At 33.1% G+C, this 23,297-nt stretch overlaps 2 protein-coding genes across 2 annotated transcripts; one reads left to right on the top strand and one right to left on the bottom strand.

Moving 5' to 3' along the window:
* The first annotated feature begins 254 nt into the window (after positions 1–254).
* On the top strand, positions 255–7,353 carry LOC134244196 (endothelin-converting enzyme 1-like). The gene is made up of 14 exons (XM_062726465.1): positions 255–1,153; positions 1,237–1,296; positions 1,519–1,665; positions 3,246–3,335; positions 3,454–3,590; positions 4,536–4,758; positions 4,885–4,983; positions 5,089–5,166; positions 5,310–5,595; positions 5,989–6,140; positions 6,334–6,405; positions 6,543–6,638; positions 6,760–6,833; positions 7,019–7,353. The coding sequence occupies exons 1-14, from the start codon at positions 443–445 to the stop codon at positions 7,119–7,121; spliced, it is 2,328 nt and encodes a 775-aa protein (XP_062582449.1). The 5' UTR covers positions 255–442; the 3' UTR covers positions 7,122–7,353.
* A 7,431-nt stretch (positions 7,354–14,784) lies between these two features.
* Positions 14,785–23,297, bottom strand: LOC134244165 (small ribosomal subunit protein uS9). Its single transcript, XM_062726431.1, has 6 exons — positions 23,230–23,297; positions 23,086–23,131; positions 21,040–21,141; positions 17,547–17,643; positions 17,182–17,229; positions 14,785–14,964 (listed from the first exon to the last, which is right to left on the bottom strand). The coding sequence occupies exons 1-6, from the start codon at positions 23,235–23,237 to the stop codon at positions 14,819–14,821; spliced, it is 447 nt and encodes a 148-aa protein (XP_062582415.1). The 5' UTR covers positions 23,238–23,297; the 3' UTR covers positions 14,785–14,818.

The following is a 23,297-nucleotide window of genomic DNA, read 5'->3' as shown; positions in this document are numbered from 1 at the left end:
AGATAATTATGATAATGTTGTGTACATAGAGAGCTATACCCCTGTATTGTTTTATTGTTTTACAGTATGTATACACATAATGAGCCTCGGCTCCATGCCACCCTGTCCCAACTGCTACCAGTCAGGAAACCCATAAACCGTGTCCTATCTTCCAAACCTACTACTTGAATTAATTTTGCACATATTCATACTTTGATTCTCTTTCAATTTTATAATAAATAAAGTAAACATTTGAAGTTTGTTCCCTTATTGCATCAGTCATTCCTGCACATCGCTGTTTCATTGACGTGTTGGGGGTGGCTTCTGGAAAATTTTCGGACCCTTTTTGGTGTGATTGAGAAAAATCATTTAAAGCTTTGACAAAGTGGCGTCGACTGTTATTGTTGCGTCAGGAGTTTCCAGTTCTGCAAAGGCATCTGAGGAAAAAGAATACGTTGACATCATGACAGAAAACTACGCCGAATTCGGAAAATCGACAGATCGCTCCCCGATCGTACCAGAAGTAACAATAAGAAGCTATTCTTTCAGGGTAACTGAAATAGCTTTGGGACTAGTGGCGTTTTTAGCTGTTGTAGTATGTATAATTTTGGGGACCATGGTAAGCTCTGGCGCTGGTAATGGCACCGATTCGCCATCCACGAGCGCCCAGACTGGCGGACAGAATCAGTTATGTGTAAGTCCACCTTGTCTCAAAAGCGCCTCTTACGTGGTGTCCAACTTGAACACCAGCGTCCAGCCCTGCGACAATTTCTACAGATACGCTTGTGGGCGTTTCAAAACCGAACATCCCTTGGACAGTGAAACCTCGTCCATCACGGTCTACAGTAATATGTATTATCATAATGAAGAAAAGCTGAAGAAATTACTGGAATCTCCCATTGTCCGCAGCCAAGATTATTCAACAGAACGAAAGCTGAAGCACTATTTCTCCTCTTGTACTGATACTTACCGAAAGGAGCGAGCAAAGGGGACGCCTCTTCTCACCAAGGTTATCAACAATATTGGAGGTTGGTACGTTCTTGGAACTTTCAGCAACACTTCTTTCGACTTCCATAATGCTTTTCGGAAGGTCTCAGTGGATTACTGGACCGCTGCATTTTATACCTTCCGAGTGGCTACTGATTGGTATGACTGGCATAAAAGAGTGATTGAGGTAAAAAAAATTTCATTCAAATTTTGTACGAGCATTATCACAATTGATGCGAATAATTAAAATGACACATCTCCCTTTTGCAGCTGGATTACTCCGGTATGTCGATGTTTTGGTACTACTATACGGAACCTTCAACAGAAAAAGTTTGTATTTTTTTTATTCAGTAATAATCGTGACCCTAAAATAACCAAATAACTTGTCCAATTTTGCGTCTTCAAAACCTTTGAGTTTCTACCTAATTTTTTTTTTTCGTTGCAGTTGTTTTCTAAATATTCAGCAGACAAAAAGTTAAAATTCATAATGACGGAACATTATATTTCAATATTGAGATGAAAGGTATAGTTATGGAGCATTTTCTATTTCAGTACAGGAATGATATGAAGACGTTCATGAGACGTCTGGCTAATTTCCTAGTCAGAGATTCCAACATAACGCTAGACAATACCACAAAAAATACTCGCATTGAAACATTTATCAACGATGCCTTCACAATAGAAATGAACCTGGCTAATGTAAGTCAAAAGGATACCCTATTAAATATACTATATATCATTCTCAAGTTTTGTACAAATGCAATGTGGGTTGATAAAATTGATTTTTTTTTAATGCTTTATTTCCATGCTTTCAATTTAAACATCAAATACATTTATCAAAATTGCACAGAAAATTTTTCACATCCACCCACTTTCGCACTTCACTCACACCAACAGTACATCAATTTTTGCAAATTTTTACACACTTTATATGGATAAAAAAAAGGGGGAAAAAAGTATGCTACATTTGATCTAAATATGTTTTTTTTTCAGAGGATTACATTTCCAACATAATTTTCCAATGTGACCATGCAGACTCAAAATTTTCTGCAGTTAGATTTTTAACAGATATGTACTTTTCAACCTTATAATACATTTTTAAATGGGCAATCAGCCCATTTAAATTAGGCTTCTTTTCATTTTTTAAGCAGTGAAAAATGTACTGTTTAGCATATAACATTACAAAATTTATGACATAGTTTGAATTTGACAAAGGTAACTCTCCAAAGATTACATTTTTGAATATTAAAACCTACACGTTTTGATGTATAATTGTAAATATATAGACTAAGATCATTCCAAATATGCATTACATCTTTACATATAAACAGACTGTACAATATGGTTTCACATTCATTGTTACAGAATGTACAAATATCATTTTCTTTTATTTTAATTTTTTTAAGGTAATAATTTACATAGTATTCTATGCAAGATTCTAAATTGTAACCACTGGACAGCTGAATTTGAAGACACCTTAAAGCACACATTAAAAACATCTCTCAACTCCATTTCTTGAAATCCTTTTAGAAGCATTTCTGAACTCCATTTTGAAAAACCAGTTGGCTTTATATTCTTTGTGTTAATACTTTTATAAATATCTTTTGAACATTTATCAATCAATATTAATCTTTTGTATAACAATGGCAAAAATGGATGCTGTAGCTTTGAGAAGCCTACCCTAGAAAATTTTGTATCTTTTAAAAACTTTGAAATAGCACTTATAATGCTGTTATACTGCATAAAACATACATGATGAATGCTATATTTTTCCACAAAATTTTCTCTACATAAAAATGACCCATTGACATCTAAAAAATCATCAATAATTTTTACACCATTTTTGTACCATTCTTTATAAAAAATACTCTTTTTATTCACTTTGATACAAGAGTTTAGCCAAACTGGGGTTGATAAAATTTCAGACTGTGTAAGATTTGGCTTGTCAAAACAATTATCAGTGATGATGGATAACCAAGACTCTAAGACATCATTCCAAAATTGATTTTTTGTTACATCATTACAGGTGTGTTTTCCTAACATGGGTGTCTCAAGAACTTTCAAACACTTTCGTTTGTTTTATTAAATCCGGTTTACATGTTCTCCTTTTGGAGCTGCTTTAAAGCAAGCTGCAATAGAAGAGTGTGTTTTTGCACTGCAGACAAATTAGAACTTACATGTTCTCTATTTCAGTCTGCAAAGCAGAGCGTGCAAACTGGGCTTTACCTTTCATCCTTTTTAATCATGATTTTTAGTTTAATAATATGTTTTAATTCTAGATCACAAAGAATACAATGCCCACGTCTGACCCCCATGCTTACGAGAAGAGAGTATCTATTTCAGATTTAAATACTATGCTAGGAACAGCGGTGAGTGCATCAAGCATAATTTAATTAACCATAATATGCTTCATAAATTAATAAGAGCATATTTTTATACATACATTTTGGATTCGTTTGACAAAATATTTAATATTGTCTTTCATAGATTGACTTTTCCTCCCACATTCTGTATATGTTCAACGATGCAAATGTTGGTCCATCTACAAAAATTGTTCTACGGGAAGCTGATTGGTTGAAAAAAATGAACGATATGATAGATGGGTTAGGGGTTAATAAAACAAGGTATTGAATTTTAATCTCAAATAAAAGTCGAAAATGAATTTTAATGGATCTAAATAGAACTATTAAAAGCTTTTTCACCATTGGAAATAAGTTATCAATTAAGAACCACTAGCTGCAATAATGTAGCCCTCTCCTTTTTTTTTTTTTTTTGGGAGAGGGCTACAACTCCTTAGGATCTCCGTAATGGTGCAGAGCGGGAGCGATTCGCTCCCGCACGTATTTCGGCTTAAATTGTTAGTAAACGGCTATCTTATTTATATGTCTTACCTGGACTTCCAAAATGTAGTTATCCCAGACATAAATCGATCCAAAAATATACAGAACAATCCATATATCAGTATTTTTCGTGTATGTCAACATCACAACTTAAATTTATCCGCCATGTTTACTGACCTTGACAGATTTTATTTCGGGACAGCCAATGAGATTAAGGATCTATAGGGAGCGGATTTCTTTGGAATTACCTTATTTTAAGCTTAAATATCGGTGTTTACAAAAAAATGAAACATGGAATGATTTTATTTATCGATGTTTAGTGTTACTATTCATCACAATTATTTATAAACATTGACATTTGCTTTATTGAGTTGTTCTAAATTTCAAGCGCAAGTCTCACTACGTCACGCGTGAACTGTCATGGCTGCAGAAGTAAATGCACAGATTTATTTTACATGGTTTTCGCGTTTAACGAGCTTTGATGTCGACAGTGAAGAAAAATTTCGTCTTATTAGAAGTAAGTTGATTGTGAAAACAATTGATTCTGCCTGCAGTCGCCAGTATTTACAAAATATTTTTGCACCATTACGGAGATGCTGTGGAATTGTAGCCCTCTCCAGAAAATAACAGATAAAAAAAAATCGGAGAGGGCTACATTATTGCAGCTAAAGAACCACAATAACTTTTTTCTGTTGACTTCTCCTTTTGTATACATGTACTTTTGAACAGAATGTTAAACAACTACTTGGTCTGGAAGTTGATGGACCGCTATGACGTAGAACTTTCCTGGGAGTATGTTCACGCCAGTCGTGAGTTTTATGTCGATAGGTATGGTATCCCACAATTCCTGGGAACGTGGTTGTACTGCTTCCAAAACATGGATAGGTACCTAGGAGATGCCCTCAGTTCTATGTACGTCAGGGACCATTTCGCAGATGCAAATAAACAGAAGGTTGGCTGCTAACTTCAATAATTTAAATCTTACTAGAAACTATAACTAGCTGATATTTTTTAAAAACCTTACTGCTTGAGGAAAAAGTATGTACATTGTTAGAAGTTTTCTTTTTTCATCTTCCAGGCCCATGAAATTCTCGATTATGTAAAGGAGGCTCTTGTTGACAGCACAATGAACAACGTTTTCATGGATGACACCACAAAGGCCAGAGCTAAAGATAAAGTATGTATACTTCAGACGAATTTTCCTGTTTTTCTGATGAATAATCAGGAAATTCATTTTTAAATACATGAATATTGAACATGATTTTTCCAATTCTCATTCAAGATGAAAGGGAGCTTGGACAAGCTAGGATACCCTGACTTTATGATGAATGATGCAGCCATGGATAATCTCTATAGTAGTGTAAGAGATCAAGTTTGATAAAATTATTTGTTAAAGTTACATCACTGAATCATCACCAAAAAAAGTATATTTTCAGTAATATGTAAAATAAATGCATGTATGAATTCTTGCATGCACTTTTTAATTCGCCATGCTTTGTCCAGCTCCAAGTGGACCAATACGACTATTTCGGAAACCTTCTGAGTGTAAACAAGTTTATCCAGAAATCCTGGAACAAGAAACTGAAGAATCACGTGAACAAACAGGAAGAGTGGGTCTACCGCACATACGACACCTTCATGAGTTACTACAACCCCTGGAATGAGCTGCTTGTCCCCGCGGGTCTTCTTCAGTTCCCCTTCTACGATTACACCCTCCCTCACTTTATGAACTTTGGCTCCATGGGCAGCGTCATTGCCCACCATCTTGTACATGGCATTGATCACTCGGGTAAATATTTTTCGGTCATAAATTAACTACTGCTTACTCTTGTATCCTATTTTGGCATTGTAGGAAGAGTTCGACATAACGTAGGACCTTTCATAATCCTTGCAATGAAAAACGTGTTACAATAAGAATTATTTGAAAATTAAACTCATTTAAAGTATTTGCCGAGATCTTGGAAACACGTTTCTCAAACGTTTCAGAGCCAATCATCATTCTGTTTCGGTTTTGATGCAATACCAGTTTCCCGCCATACTTTACCTTAGAAAGCATCGAAACCGTCTCACTAATGGTACCCTTAATTTCAAAACGTCCACAAATAGAGATTGGCTAATTAAAGAAAAGACACCAATCTGATACTTCATAAACTTTACTTAAAGAAGAGCTTCTGATTTTTAGGTGGATACTACAATGTAGAGGGTGTATTCGAGGATTGGTGGAGCAACCAGACGACGAACAAGTGGATCGAGGCCAAGAGGTGTGTGGAGAATTACTACAACAATCAAACTATGGGACCCTTCACTATTCCAGGGCAAACCATTCCAATCACAGTAAGTCTGGGTCGATATAATATATATTTCACTAGGTGTTTTTTGGAGACAACGTGTTTCGAATAGTTTAAAATTCATGATGATGTAGGGAATAGTTTTTCATCAACATATGCAAGATATTTTAAGTTTTGCTGGTAAATTATTATATCTCTACATTTCAACAAATGATGATCTATAAAACCTTTCCGTTTAGGTAAAAGTAAACGGACAACGTTGGGCAGCAGAAGCCATGGCTGAAACCAGCGGAGTCCAGATTGCCTATAAGGTACTAAAAAATTTTTAAAAACAGATTTATACTCATAAGAAAATCAGATTATTTTTTAGATGAAAGGGAGACATGATTACAAACATGAATAATATTACTATCTATAGTACCTCTTATCTGTTACCTCATGTTTGTAGGCATACAAGAAATGGGTGCAGAAGAACGGAGGAGAAAAGCTGGCTCCAGGCTTGGAACTGACTAATGACCAGATGTTCTTCGTTTCCTATGCTCAGGTATTTTATAACAAATTGATTTGCATTTTTAAAATTGTCTCCGCTGTAAAGAAAACCCGGTTTATACAAATAAAGACCCTGACATACTGGACTGTAAAAGTTGATTTGTGTTCTTTTACAGGCCAGCTGCTATAACAGAAATGACAATGTTGCTTATTATAATGCAGTGCGAGGAACAGTTTCTGAAGACATAAGGTAAAATTAAAAAAAGGTTCCTTTCAAGTAAGCAAACGCACACTTATTTTAGAAAAAAAATTCAAAAGATACTGTATATGGCAGACTTTTAACTTATAGTTGGTCAACTTTTTTGCAAATGAATGCTCATATAATTAAATTTTTTTTTAAATTTAAAATATTTTTATTTTTGGAATTCTTTACAGGACGAATAGTGCATTATCACAGATAAAGGAATTTTCTACAGCTTTTAACTGTCCAGCTAAGACCCCCATGAATGCAGAGGTTAAATGTGCAATGTACGGATAAATTTATAAGACTTTGCTATTTAAAAAAGGACATACACAGAGGATGGTAAATGCTATCCTTTCATTTGAAAACAAGTGAAAAAATCAATGCTAAAACTTATTATACACATTTGGATCTAACAGTGAACATACATTTGTTGGATAGTCGAACACTTAGGATTCCTACGGATTAAAATCTTACCCTCTCCATATTTGTATATTTTATTCCATATATTAACATCCTTGTATCGTCTATGCCTTGTATCGTCTATGCCTAAAGTTTTTTTAAAATAGTATTTATTTTTTTAAAAGAGCTTTATTTTTTGCGTAATGTATATCTATACATTGTACTCACATCGTATGACTGTATGAGAATAAACGATCAAAAATAAAAGTTCATGAACTTCCAGCTTTGTTGTCATTTCTCAATTGTTCTAAATTTAGTACTTATCATATTCTAGCACTTTGTTGCTTCTTGTCCCTCACTGCAAATAAACCGTGCATGATAATAGGAAATAGAAGCGTTAAGTCCAAAAGCGTCAACTTGGATTCACAAGTTCGCTACGGAGTTGACATTTTATTCATTTTGAGTGCGCTAATTTATGAAGGATTAGAGCATTTTGCAGTACACGTACTTCTGAGAACCATGTAAAATCTTTCAATCTGTACTGGATCCCGATGATAAAGTCGGTGTACAATTAACCATTACGTCACAGTCTAGATCTATTTTGACATAAATTCCCAGCGTTAACAATTCACGCCTCTGTTATGAGGTCTGTGTGATTGGTGGACTCATTTTGGTCAACATTGTTACGGAAATAATATGTTGCACGGGCAACCAATCAGGGATAAAGAGAAACTGTCAGTTATAAGCTAGCAGTTAGGAGGCGTTTACTTTCTACCTTGAGCGAAGCTGTCAGCGTAGGTTCACCGTTGTACGTTATGCAAAACGGTACACTTCACAGAAATTGATAATATGAAACCATATTCTATGATATCACCATGCAGGATCTTGGCAAGCCCTTTTGCTATTTATTCGGAAAATAAAATCTAAAATTACAGAGATATCTCTTATATTAGAGAGATATCTCTTGAAAAATAGAGATATCTCCCAACTTAAAGAGATATCCCTCATTTTTAAGAGGTAACTCTTTAAGAAAGAGATATCTATTGAACTTAGAGAGATATCTCTTATATTTCGAGAGATATCTCATTTTATTAGAGATACTCTTCCACTTGAAAGGATATCTGTTTCGTGAAAAGAGATATCTCTAAATGTTAAAGAGATATCTCTTTCACCTACAGAGATATCTCTTTTACTTTTGGAATATCTTTCCAAGTTAAAGAGATATCTCTTAAAGTAAAAGAGATATCTCTTTATGTTTATCTTGAGAGATATCTCCTAAAGTGAAAGAGATATCTTTCAAAAGTGTCTAAAAGAGATATCTCTAAAGCAAAAAGAGATATCTCTTTTCATTATTTTTACTTAAATTCCATTTGAAATGACTTCTCCCTTTACCGGAAGTAAGCCTTTTATTGACGGAAGTACATTAAAGAATTATTAAATTCGACACATTCATGATTCTATATTATAGCTTTACTAAACATCACAAATTATTCAGTTTTGTCTAGATTTCAAATTAGAAATAGTTGATTATTTCGTAAGCTGAGAAAATTCGGTCCATTGCATTTGAGATAACATATGTGCTTATTTTCGTTTTCCTGATTATCTAACTTTTAGCATTTTTATCAACGAAGTCTATGGCAAGCCCTTTTACTATTTATTCGGAAAATAAAATTTATCTTAAAATTACACAGATATCTCTCATTTTACAGAGATATCTCTTACAAAATAGAGATATCTCTCAACTTAAAGAGATATCTCTCATTTTTAAGAGATATCTCTCTGAGAAAGAGATATTTCTTAAACATAGAGAGATATCTCTTATACTTAGAAAGATATCTCTTAAACTTAGAGAGATATCTCTTCCACTTGAAAAGATATCTCTTTCTCCTTTAGAGATATCTCTTTCGTGAAAAGAGATATCTCTAAACGTTAAAGAGATATCTATTTCATCTAGAAAGATATCTCTCTTACTTTTGGAGATATATTTCCAAGTTAAAGAGATATCTCTTTAAGTGAAAGAGATATCTCTCGTAGTTTATCTTAAGAGATAACTCTTAAAGTGAAAGAGATATCTTTCAAAAGTGTCTAAAAGAGATATCTCTCAAGCAAAAAGAGATATCTCTTTGTTGCAAAGAGATACCTCTCTTCATATTTTTTTTTATTTCAATTCCATTTCAAATGACTTCTCCCTTTACCGGAAGTAAGCTTTTTTTGACGGAAATACTCAAATTAGAAATAGTTGATTATTTTATAAGCTGAGAAAATTCGGTCCATTGCATTTGAGATTATATATATATGCTTACTTTCGTTTTCCTGAATATTAGCATTTTCATCAACGAAGTAACCATTATTATTTGTTGTTTCAAGTAAAGGATTTATAGCATTTTTATCTACAGTACATGTATCATTCTAGTTAATTGCTAATTGCTCAGTCTTTGTTCTTATAACATCGAAACTATTCCAGAGACTTTACTTCCTGTTTCGCTTTAAAGTGGAGAATTAATTATTCTATTTTAAGCATCACTGGAAAAGAGAAATCTCTTTCATTAAAAGAGATATCTCTTTAGCTTATAAAGATATCTCTTTTTGAAAATCTAAAGAGATATCTCTCTAACTAAGAAAGATATCTCTTTTAACCTTGTTATAGAGATATCTCTCTACCTTTAAGAGATATCTCTCTCGCTTAAAGAGATATCTCTCTATCTTATAAAGATATCTCTCTAAGTAAAAGAGATATCTCTTTTGTTTAAAGAGATATCTCTCTAAGGTATAAAGATATCTCTTTTAGTCAAAGAGATATCTCTATACGCTAAAGAGATATCTCTCTATGCTAGAGAGATATCTCTCTTCTTGAGAGAAAATTTTTATTTCACGAATAAATAGTAAAAGGGCTTGCCATAGAAGTCGCCATTATTATTTGTTGTTTTAAGTAAGGAATTTATAGCATTTTTGTCTACATAGTACATATATTATTCTGGATTCTTTTTTCTAATTACATCTCTTAACTATTTCAGAAACTTTACTTCCTGTTTTGATTTCGTTTTAAAGTGGAGAATTAATTATTCTGTTTTAAGGATCACTGGAAAAGAAATATCTTCTTAGCTTATAAGGATATCTCTTTTTGAAAATCTAAAGAGATATCTCTCTAACTAAGAAAGATACCTCTTTTAACCTTATTAAAGAGATATCTCTCTAACTTAAAGAGATATCTCTCTAGCTTATAAAGATATCTCTTTATGTAAAAAAGATATCTCTCTAAGGTATAAAGATATCTCCTTTAGCCAAACTGAACGAGATATCTCTATAAGAAAAAGAGATAGCTCTCTATGCTAGAGATATATATATCTCTCTAATTGAAAGACAATTTTTATTTCACGAAAAAATAGTAAATGGGCTTGCCATATGATCTACCGATAAAGGAAGTGAGAATAATATGGGGTTATTGAACTTATATTGGTGAATATTGGCACAAGTTGGATGTTCAAATGCACGAGCTTGCGAGGCATTTGAACAGCCAACGAGTGCCAATATTCACCAATACAAGTTCAATAACTCCTTTATTATATAGCTAAAACATTTCCACATAATTTGTAATATTATTCCAACTAAAAAACACCTCAAATTAATGATTTTTAGTATCGGTATTCAAATTAACATATGTCCTTTTAACGTTCAATATCGCACCATTCCGATGACCCTACTGAGCGATATGATTTGCTTATTTAGGTTCTAATGCGTTTATTACGTACTGTATTTAAATGAATAATTTCATTGTGTGTGAAAAATAAACACATCTTACCTAGATGCCACTTCCTTTCTTTAATTTAGCTCTGTGAATTTGACCAGACGACTTTTTTTTTTACAACGGGGCTTTCGATATTGAACGCTCGTATTCGGAATATTTCGGGTATACTCGTACACGTAATACAAACTCAGCGTTCAATAAAACGTCAAGCTATTGAACGCTAAATTCTCTAGATTTTTGGTAGTGTTTTAGTAGAGACTATTTATTAGCTATATAATAACAATGCATATTTATTTTCTTCACCTTTTTCCATTCAAATAAAGCTTTTTTCTTCTACTACCAGATCTTTTTACCCATATTTTTGCAGTTTTCAGTAAGTAAAATACATGAAGTTTTCCTTGGAAATTTTAGTTCACATCCGTAGTGATTGTTCTCAATGCTCTTTTTAGCTCACCTCAACGAAGTTGGAGGAGCTAATGCGATACCCTCAGCGTCCTGGGTAAAAGTCTTTGGAGCAGTTTTCTTTGAAGTATATCTTTGTCCTACATTGATCAGATACGCATGTGTTTTAGTACGTTTCATTGCGCCAGTCAAGGTTTCAGACGCTGCATTATCAACAAATTAAAGGAATTACCAGGTTGTTGTTTTTGGAGCAGGTTAGTGAATGTCTCATGTAATGATAAGCCCTATGTTGACCAAAATTGCATTGTTGTTAAGGATACACACTACAAGGCTTGCTTCGGAAGCTGGAGATCTGACCTAAACTTAACGGATGAGTGAAAAGCTAAAAGTTTTTGTTGCAGCTCTCCTTTCCAAGTAACTATGATGACAAAACTTGCATAGATGATATATTTAAGGAATAACTGTCAGATTTTTCGATTTCATGAAGTGATCAATCGATTGGCTTGCGTGATAATTTGCATAAACGCCGAAGGCGTTTATGCATAAAATTATCACGCAAGCCAATCGATTGATCATCTTCATGAAATTGAAAAATCTGACAGTTATTCCTTATATTTACATGCTTTGATTCCGCTAATCCACGTGCTCCAAGCCCTGCTTCTGTCTAGCTGTTTGTCCCGCCCTGCACGTGGTGTTTTTGGAACCGCGCCAATACATTGATCGGGAAATAAAGTACATTTACATTTGGTAATTTTGTCTCGGACAAAGACATTGGAAATGTAAATATCTAAGGATGCATACTAATTACATTGCTTCGGATATTGAATTTGACAAACATTTTTTCAGATAATGGACTAGGTTAAAGTTGTGGGTGCAGATCTATTACTAAAAGTACCAAGAAACTATGGCAAGCCCTTTTACTATTTATTCGGAAAATAAAATTTATCTTAAAATTACACAGATATCTCTCATTTTACAGAGATATCTCTTAAAAAATAGAGATATCTCTCAACTTAAAGAGATATCTCTTATTTTTAAGAGATATCTCTCTGAGAAAGAGATATTTCTTAAACTTAGAGAGATATCTCTTATACTTAGAAAGATATCTCTTAAACTTAGAGAGATATCTCTTCCACTTGAAAAGATATCTCTTTCTCCTTTAGAGATATCTCTTTCGTGAAAAGAGATATCTCTAAACGTTAAAGAGATATCTCTTTCACCTAGAGAGATATCTCTTTTACTTTTGGAGATATCTTTCCAAGTTAAAGAGATATCTCTTTAAGTGAAAGAGATATCTCTCGTAGTTTATCTTAAGAGATATCTCTTAAAGTGAAAGAGATATCTTTCAAAAGTGTCTAAAAGAGATATCTTTCAAGCAAAAAGAGATATCTCTTTGTTGCAAAAAGATATCTCTTTTCATATTTTTTTAATTTAAATTCCATTTCAAATGACATCTCCCTTTACCGGAAGTAAGCTTCTTATTGACGGAAATACTCAAATTAGAAATAGTTGATTGTTTCATAAGCTGAGAAAATTCGGTCCATTGCACTTGAGATTATATATATATGCTTACTTTCGTTTTCCTGAATATTAGCATTTTTATCAACGAATTTACCATTATTATTTGTTGTTTCAAGTAAAGGATTTATTTTTTGTCTACAGTAAATGTATTATTCTTGGTAATTGCTAATTGCTCAGTCTTTTTTCTTATAACATCGAAACTATTCCAGAGACTTTACTTCCTGTTTCGCTTTCGTTTTAAAGTGGAGAATTAATTATTCTATTTTAAGCATCACTGTGACCAGGGGTTCAAAAATCCTCAAGCCCGACGTCCCGGACTAACAAATTCCGGATCCGGACTCGGCATTTAGAATTCGACAAAGTCCTGGGACTTGGCTATGTTTCTTGTTTCTCTTTTCCAGTGATTATCACTGGAAAAGAGAAATCTCTTTCATTAAAAGAGATATCTCTTTAGCTTATAAAGATATCTCTTTTTGAAAATCTAAAGAGATATCTCTCTAACTAAGAAAGATATCTCTTTTAACCTTGTTATAGAGATATCTCTCTAACTTTAAGAGATATCTCTCTCGCTTAAAGAGATATCTCTCTAGCTTATAAAGATATCTCTCTGAGTAAAAGAGATATCTCTCTCTCACAAAAAGAGATATCTCTTGTTTAAAGAGATATCTCTCTAAGGTGTAAAAATATCTCTTTTAGTCAAAGAGATATCTCTATAAGCTAAAGAGATATCTCTATATGCTAGAGAGATATCTCTCTTCTTGAGAGAAAATTTTTATTTCACGAATAAATAGTAAAAGGGCTTGCCATAAGAAACTATTTGGCTTATCTTAACAAAATTTGCATGGATAATCGAGGGATCAAAACTTGCTCCAGATGCTGAATTTGAATGACATATTCTTGATAAACAACTACTGTGTAGTTTGAAGTTTCTTGATAAGTCTATTCCAAAGTAACTGTAAGCCTTTTCAGATCAAAATTGCTTAAATATTGCATCCCGGGTCGTAAAATTCTAGATCAAAGATGTTAGTTTGATGTGGGACTTGCCTTGTCAAAGACAACATTCGTTGAGGCGAGCTCTATAATCTCCGATTACCCATGTTAGAAATTAATGACGTTATAGTTTTCATTTTAATATGTCCGTCCATCAGAAGGCATGGCTTTAAAAAAAATCACGTGATGAACAGAAGTGACCAGGACAAAGATCAAGGAATCATTTAACTGTAAGGAATATCTCAGTTTTTCAGCTTTAATAAAGATGACCAAGCGATCGACTAACGTGATAATTTTACACAAAAATGCATCATGTCTCTATGGTACCACGCAAGTCAATCGCTTGCTAACATCTTAAAACCAAAGCAAAAGATAGTAATTCCTTGATTCTCAGCAAATCTCATGGATAAAATGACAATCGGAATATCTTTATATCTATGTATTTAAGGATTCTAAGAATATCCCTATCATTACTGAAGTATTAATTCGACACAAGAATTAAAATTCAGAATATAACACAGATACGTGATTGTCGGTGGCCAATCCTTAATCCATATTTTAATAATAAATTGGGATTTCCGTAATAAACAGTATCTACCTTTTCCCCTTCCCTAAGTGCGCCATTTGTTCAATCAAAAAGTTTACCTCCATGCACTTTTTCTATGTAGTCAAAGGTGAGTTAAGAGTTTAAATTCACATGGACATTATTTGTTGCGAGTCGGACTTGTTCAACTTGCAAGTCTGGACTCACTGGTGCACCATATATACTTTTATATCTTATTAGTTAAAGGTATATTCTTCACATAAAAAAGTGCCTGACTATGCGAGCAATATATGACTGCTGGAACAATAACGTCTGAGTCCTCTTCCCATCATTAAACAGAATAAGACAGAACACGATTATGACTTGTAACTGTACATTTTAATGGACAGACTAACGGTAAGATTTCTGGTAGCGGGCACGGGCACCTGGACCTCCAAACTTCTTGGGCTCGCATCTTCTAGGATCTGCGACCAGCAGGGTTCTGTCGTAGCTGATCAACACATCCTTAATTTCCTTCTTTGAGGCCTCATCTACGTCTAAAACACAAATAAATTCATCTTAGCAACTATTTATATATAAATTTAATGTACTTTTTGTCAAATTAAACTTAGTAGAAAAGTATTGAATCATAAATTGTAAGTGCAGTATTCTGCTGTTTATATTTGAGCATGCATCATGAATGTATGGATTTTAGCTGAACAGCTTAAGTCAGAACTTATAAATCAACAAATTTTGCAAATAAACTCTGAAACGGCTGCACAAGAGTTCTTACTTAAGCTTGTATGTAGGAATACACTACACGTAGGTATAAGTTGATGCCCTTAAACTATATTCAGATTTCACGTGCATCGTTATTATCGTAAATTTAATTAAAAGTCTACTTTCATTTTCGAATAACAGCCTCGAAATAGCACTGAAGAGAGTAAAGTGGTGCCGGATCTAAGCAAATGGTATTTTATAATAAAACCGACAATAAGCAAGCGCTTATTTATTTCATCAAACTTCATTAATGAATTATTCAATCAAGACTTAATTTAAGTGATATAAAAGAAATAAGCTGTGATCATTGATTAAAAAAACAAAATGTGCAAATCCTTTCCGTATATGTCCGATCTCGCTATTTGTTGAAAGTTCTAGAAAGTCAGGTGGCATCGAACCAATGTCTTAAAGAAAATCAAGGCGATCGTTTATCATGAATGGACATGGAAATAAAATGTAAAGAAATTGGTAACGCAATGAGTTTGTGAAAAATGATTTTTCTACATACAGTCTTTTATTTTCAAAACTTAATTATTTATACCTTTTAGGCCTGTATGTACATTTGGGATGAAAACTAAGCTTTTTCAATATTTTAAAGGTACTTGGACATAGATTTGAAGTTAATATTTTCTGTATACTACACAGTAATATGTCGAATTATATATTTTATTAGCATTTCACACAAAAATTAATTAAAAATCTTATTTCATTTAAAAGTCATTAAAACTTCAAATTTTTTGGCGGGTTTGATTAACACATCCTTGCACTTTCACATATTTTAATTTTATTCTTAATCTTTCAGAAAAATGGCAATCTTGTTGTGTTTTAATGAGACATATCAAAACTTTAATCCAGAAAAATAATTTTATTCATTGTAGAAATGTTAGAAAGCAAAACACCTTCACAAGTATCGTCATTCCAAGCTAAGTCGTGTGTGCAAATCGATCACACTCGTGTTATGTACACAGTTTTTGTAAACAAGGCAGGAACTCTGTTTTTGTTGATGTTTTGATTTCATCAGGTGCATTCAATTGTCAAAGTCTGCTCACCACAACTGCACGGACTGAGAATATATTGTGTGTTTATTTTGCTTTCGAACATGTCTACTCTGAATTTTCTGGATTATAGTATTAATATTTTTCATTCATGCACAACAAGATTGCCACTTTTCCTAAGTATTAAGAGTAAAATTAAAATTTGTAAAAGTGCAAGGATGTGTCAATCAAACCCGCCAAAAAATTTGAAGTTTTAATAACTTTTAAGTGAAATCAGATTTTTAATTAATTTTTGTGTGAAATGCTATTAAAATACATAAATCGTTATATTATAGAGAAAAAAATGACTTCAAATCTGTGTCCAAGTACCTTTAAAATGCTGACAAATTTATACAGCAAAACTTGGTTAAAACGAAGTTGCTGGGACCTATGAAATTACTTCCTTATATACGTTATTCATTATAACCGTATAAGAAATTCATTAAATTCATATAGCAGGGATCCAAGATGACTTCGCTATATCCGTAAATTCGCAATATCCGTGTTCGTACTAAATGAGTTTTACTGTAGTTAAATGTGCAAATCCAATATCTTATCCATGATGTAAGTATAATGAGCAATGATACAGCTCAAAATATATTAAAGATTCTAACATGTAAAGAGAAAATGCCAATGAGCATCTGCATGTAGTACATGATGTATAACATAGTACAACAGAATAAAGTTGCTTTATAACATGTAAGAAGAAGAGGCCTTTAATGAAATTGATATTTGTAGAAGGAAAAAAAAAATCCCAAAATATTAGGAAATGTATTTCTTATAATTATCTATGTCTGTTCCTAGACTAATTGCGGAATTTTGAAGTATTTCGTCATGCAATATTCCTGGTAATAAATTGAATCTGAAAGATGGTTTTTGGAATAGTTCTGTTAGCAGTAAAAAGAAAAATCTATTTTATTTCCCCCGTGCTTGCGTGGGATTTCAGCTAGTATTACTTACATTTCTGGTAGTATGCCACCAGGGACTTTGAGATGGCCTGTCTGACAGCTACAAATGAAAGACATCGTTAATTACATCTAAAGGTTAAATGCATCAATCCTATTTCCTTCTTCCTTTTAAACAGATTTACAATATATACAGGGATATAAACTGACAGTTTCTTGCATATGTCAAATCAATAATTTTTTTTTTCATTTGAGCTTCAATATACATACACATGTAATATCTTTTGAAAGAATTTTGCTTTACCTTAAACCAATATGCTTCAAATTTATTACCATTTTATTCCTCATATTTTGAAACTTAACAGATTAATTAGATTGTTCTGAAGCATCAAGCACAATAGACCAACAGAGTGTACATACCGTAGACCTGGGCCACGTGACCACCCCCTCGTACTCTCACTCTGATGTCGACCCCAGCAAACTTCTCCTTACCAAGAAGAAGGACTGGTTCCTGGAGCTGGAAAATAAATTATCATAATTAAATTACTCAATTACAATCCTATACACAGCAAAACGCCCATGGGCCATGATGGTCACCTAGCACACCCATAGCTTTAATACTGTTATCATTCATAAATATATGTTGGGTCAATCTCAGCCAATTTCAATATACTGTAATAAAGAATTCAAAGAAGGAGCTAGCCAATATAAACTTACTGTCATCATTCATAAAATCAACCAATTTTACTACATGTAAATGTATACATGTTTAGTTAAGTACTGATACTCATTGTATTCATGCAAATAGAACATGTATGTGTAAGTTATAAAGATCATATGTGATCATATACAGTAGCTTGAAAATGTGATAAAACACTCTAATTTTTCTTGCATATTTACAATGAGTTACGAGTCTGAACTGTGTTAAAATATAACTCCTTACATTAGGAAAAATGTTTTACAGGTATCGAGCAATTGTTCAGAGCGCTGTGATAATTTCCTCACCTTTTATCAGTTAAGGTAAGCAGATACACAATTCATCATAAATCGCTCATTTTGTTTTCTCTTTTAATTTTTAAAACTTGTTTATTTTCTCATTAGATGGAAGTTTCTATAAGGAAAGGTAAAGTTGCCCACATTACACTGTTTGTATATTTTTACAGTTTACAATACAAAATTATAAATTTTGATCAAATAACTATTGTTTTTCTTTTTGCAGTTTTATTCCCAATTATGAAATGATTGTAAACAATAATTTTTAGTTAATTTCAAGTTGCTGAGGGAGATAAAACAGTCAACTTATGAAATGAAATTATTTCAAGTAAGATACCATATACTTCTTGATTCTTTCTTCAAACTTTTAGTGCAATATTTGAAGTCGCTCTCCTGAAACAACCTTCAACCTGCTTTGAGAACAGGACACATCAAAGCCTAAATCTAAACTTGATTTATAAGAGGTAATTTGCAATTCTGTTCCCTTCTCTCTACTGATTCACACATATTTTAAAAACATGTGGTAAAGCTAAACACGATTCTTACTTAATATAACTAATCAAAGATGCCAAAGTGTATCAAATTTTCATAGGAAGTTTATAGGAAAACAGAAGTAAAAGCTACACCAAATTTGGTCCCATCCAATGATACTGACAATCAAGAGCACTGCACTCTCACAACGAAGATGTGAAAAAACTGTGAAAAAGAAGCTCAGAGCGCTGTGATTTTGTCCTCATCTTTATCAGATAAAGGTAAGCAGATTCACAGTTCATCATCACTTCATGATCATCTTGCATTTCATCATACTGGAATACAAATCCTTCCAAAAGACATCAGATCGTCGGACATGACTGAACTGCAGTGCCTTATGGTATATTTTTAAATGACAACTGCCCAGAATGTCCTGTGTCTCAGTATCTGTTTTTACTTTTATGACACATAGCCATAAACACATTGATTTTAAGAAAAAAATGTATAAATATAGGTACCTAAGAGTTTGTTTTAAACTGCTCTGACAGTTAGATTTTTCCTGGTTCTGCATTTTCAAGTGTTTTATTTTCTTACTTTAGGTTTTTTGGTTAGACAAATTTTGTTTGGTTCTGTTGTTCCTAGAGTACACTTGACAGAATATCCTGTATCGGTGTATATGCTAATTTTTTTCTTACACTACAATACCAACAGTTTTCATACAAATTACTCTGAAAGAAAGTGTTTTTGTACTCATCAAATTTAAATTTATTGCAGAATGGTTGATTCTTCTTTCAGCATTTCCCACATAAGATTTCATTTGATTTTAATTATTTAAGCATATACAAGTTTTTAATTTACATGTATATAATTTTACATGTATATATAAAGTCCGGGATAGTTTACTCTTTACAAACTTCATTCCTTAATCAGTAATGAATTTATGTCTTTACACTTTGATTCCTAATCAGGAATCGACACTAACTTTAAAACCATAATTGTCAGCAGGGCTAGCCATTTCTAATTTCTGCTAGCCCTGTTCATATATTTGTTGTCCAGCAGCCGAAGGCTGGTGGCCGAGTCATGAAGCGATGAGGGGTGGTAGGTGCGGGAACAGGCATCCCCTCCCGCTGGTGGGGGTACGGTGGGCCTCCCCCTGGAAATTTTGAAATACAGATGCCAAATCCTGCATTCTGGCTGAATTTTGGGTTAAAAAAATATACGTCACTTTCTAAGACATTTTTCTATTCGAAAAATTCCACATTTATAATCATTTAGGGTATTTCAAATCACCTTAAAAGTTTACATTTTGACTTACAAAAATAATAATTATGATGATAAAAATTATTAATTTAACAATTATCAGGTACATTGTGTGTAAATTATAATTATTTTTTTTGCTTTGAGTGTTTGGTAAAATTTACAGTAGCCCTACAGGGCAAGTTTAAAGACATGTTTAGTAGCCCGACCTCAATATTCAGTTGTCCTGGGCCAACGGGCTACAGTTAGTGTCGAACCCTGCTAATTCCTTTTACACCATAATAAATAAATTGCTAGATTCTCATCCGAATTTTTTTAAAAATCGAGGCAGGCGGGCGGCTTTTATTTTATATTTTTTATTTTTTCAATTTTGCAGATTTTTTAATAACTTGGTCATTCTGTGTAATTTTATCTAAAATACCCGAATAAAGGTCATAGTAAAGGTTCAATTATCTCTTACTTCACATTATCACCAATCTTTTTCAACCAATGACCCTTGTTTAAAATATATACGCATGTATTACAGCAAATACCATCTTTTCAGCTGTCAAAATCATGTTGACTTTCGCGGGATTTAAAACGAAAGTAGAATGGTAGATGAATACCGATCCCAATCAGAATTAAAATAAAGAAAAACAGAAATAAAAAAATCGAGGCGGGGTATAAAATTGGGGCGATCGGGGATGAGAATCTAGGAATATTTTTATTATGGCCTTACCGGTAAGTAGATACTATTCTTAAAAATCTGCCATTGCTAAAATAGTATGAAAAACACAAAATATTGTTGAGCAATACTTGATAGTAAGTAAATAAGGCCTAGAAAAAAAATATGTTTGTTTCCGCTTTCCTGACCGACCCTAATTTATAGTGCCGACCCTAAATAATTTTTTAATGCTTTTCTCCCATGATGTGCAAGATTTCACCCAGGGAATTATAGCCTCCAACTTTGCAAGCTTTTCAAGACAGAAAGAAGTTTGGATCACCTTTCTATTATAAGTTAAAGCACAGTAATGCTTGAAAACACCATTTCTTTTGTCATTAATGTTACTTCTATACACGTTTTGATAAAAAAAGCAAAAAAATTTTTTTCAAAAAAAAAAAAAAAAAAATTGCCTACCTACCTACTCTATATTTTTTCAGCCTGAAAGCGGAAACAAACATATTTTTTTTCTAGGCCTAGTTAGAATGTTACCTTGTATCTGAGGATTTGTGGTTCCACCTGATCTAGGGGTCTGCCATTCACTTTTATCAAGCCATTTCCACGTTTGCAGTGAGCTACAGCAGTAGCAGTTTTCTAAAGAGAAAATTACACAGTTGTTTCATCATATCATCTAGTTATTTGCTCTTTTCATTTAATCAGCCTAATATGACATACTACACATTTTTTATTGACATTTCAAACAGGTTCTATTAACATTCTTTGTTCTTTAGTAACACCTATTAATTCTGTCACTTATAAGCAATGTATAAAGTTAAATATAAGTTTCAATGTTCAGAAATTTTACATTTTACCAAGTAGTCACTTTTTAACTTGAGCTTATGTAATATCATTACTGTAGATTCCTAATTATACGCATGGAATTAATTATTGCGTAACTTTGTGAGAAGCACCCCCCTCTCTCATGAAATAAAATTATTCACTTTTATTTTTCTGGTGCTGAAATAAATGTAATATCCCTTGATAAACTGCCTATTCGCAAATTATTATTCTCGCGATTTGATGTTGAAGAGCCAGTCCTCGATATGTACTTGCGAAAAATAAGGAATCTACAGTATTATCACTTGCATCAAAAATTTTGTGACAAAAATACAGACTTGTCCAAATTTTTAAATCACTGTCAGACATCTGGTCTGACAAAGTCAAATGTTCTGTCGGAATGGTCAGTTTTGTCAGACCAGATACATGTTCCTTATTTTAACGCTGTGAAAGTGATTTGAAGAACAGCACCAAATGCCCTGGATTATTTTCAACTGTCTTCAATTTTACACATTTCCTTTCTTGGGATAGGAATTCTTTAATAAATGATGTTTTATGACTTTACTTTAACAAATTAAATTGTCTATCCTCAACACGCCCTGTACCAGCCATTTTTTCTGTGTTTGCGACCTTCAGCTACGCATCCCGATCCCAACCGTTATTAATTTTGCATCACGCTTCATTTTTTTGAATAGTCTGTATTCTGGACAAATGTTTTCATCAAAGTTATCGGTTCAGACAAATTTTTTACCCTTTCCAACAGGACCTACAGATTTCGAATGAAAAATATACAGATTTAATAATAATTTTTAGGGTGTGTTTGTAGGCCCACGCCTCGACCCAAAACTCTCCTCTCCCTTGAAAGATTCCTCAATTCCCCACTGATTATAAGTTTATTTGACCAATTAAGAGCCCTTATGGGGCAAAGAGAAATTACATTGTAAACAATGTACACAGTAGAGTCTAGTTAGAATATTCTGTGTGTGTCTCGGTACAGGCCCTCACCACAGTTAGAATACGTCCCATATACTTGCAATGTAGCAAATCGGAGCGGATCCGCTCCGAAACGATTTTGAAGAATATAAAATGATTTGCACTGGGAATAACTACCAAAATAATCAAAACAAACCTTCTTGAGATTGCTTATGCCTTTTATTCCAAAAAATAATCCATATAAATACGAAAATCCAATTAATTTTCTCAACGTTTTTCTCTCGATTCAAATTACCTGCCACGTTTACATTCGGAACTCTCTAGATTGTTCCTAGTAAATGCACTATGCAAGTTATCGCCCATGTTTCTTTCTGTTACATTACGAATACACGGAACGAATTCTATCGTTAAACCAGGTCCGTAGGACAATATCATTTTAACGATAGAACATTCTATCTAGGTAGAGTCAAAAACATGTAATGCAAAATATGTGCACATGATAAGAAAGAGTTGAATGATTGATAGGAAAAAGACTAAGCAAAAGCAAGAGGAATAAAGCAAAGAGATTTTATACATCTAAGTAAACTATAAGTTCTGACCAAACATACTTATTCATACTACAAGCTTGAAAGCTGGGGGGGGGGGGGGATTAAATGAAAGGAGAGAATGAGGAATTAGAACTGTTGTTAACGTAAAATCTAGGTCATGCCACATAGTCATTATTAATTTTACATAATAAAAAAATGCATAACCTAATGGCATGTCACTATATTACTGAACGTGTATGCATGTTAATGTTTTGCAGAAAACAAGAAACCACGTGGGTACCTTTCGTCCGAACACTTGAACAGACTGCTGTGGGCCCTTAACTGACCTGAAATATGACATAAGATATTGATTTTAAAAAGATTACACGGTTACATACAAATCATTTCAAATTTTAAAGGTGTTTAAAGAGAAAATTTCACTAACGGTTCCATGTTGAACCACTCGTTTTAGATGCCGGAAGTAAAAGGAGGCAGCAAGGTTCGCAATGCATT

Source organism: Saccostrea cucullata, unplaced genomic scaffold, assembly GCF_032062105.1.
Source record: "Saccostrea cucullata isolate Sc308-1 unplaced genomic scaffold, CSIRO_AGI_Scuc_v1 ctg512, whole genome shotgun sequence".
NCBI classification, from domain to species: Eukaryota; Metazoa; Mollusca; class Bivalvia; order Ostreida; family Ostreidae; genus Saccostrea; species Saccostrea cuccullata.
Note: the sequence above shows the minus strand (reverse complement) of the source record. Positions and strands in the feature narration are given on the sequence as shown.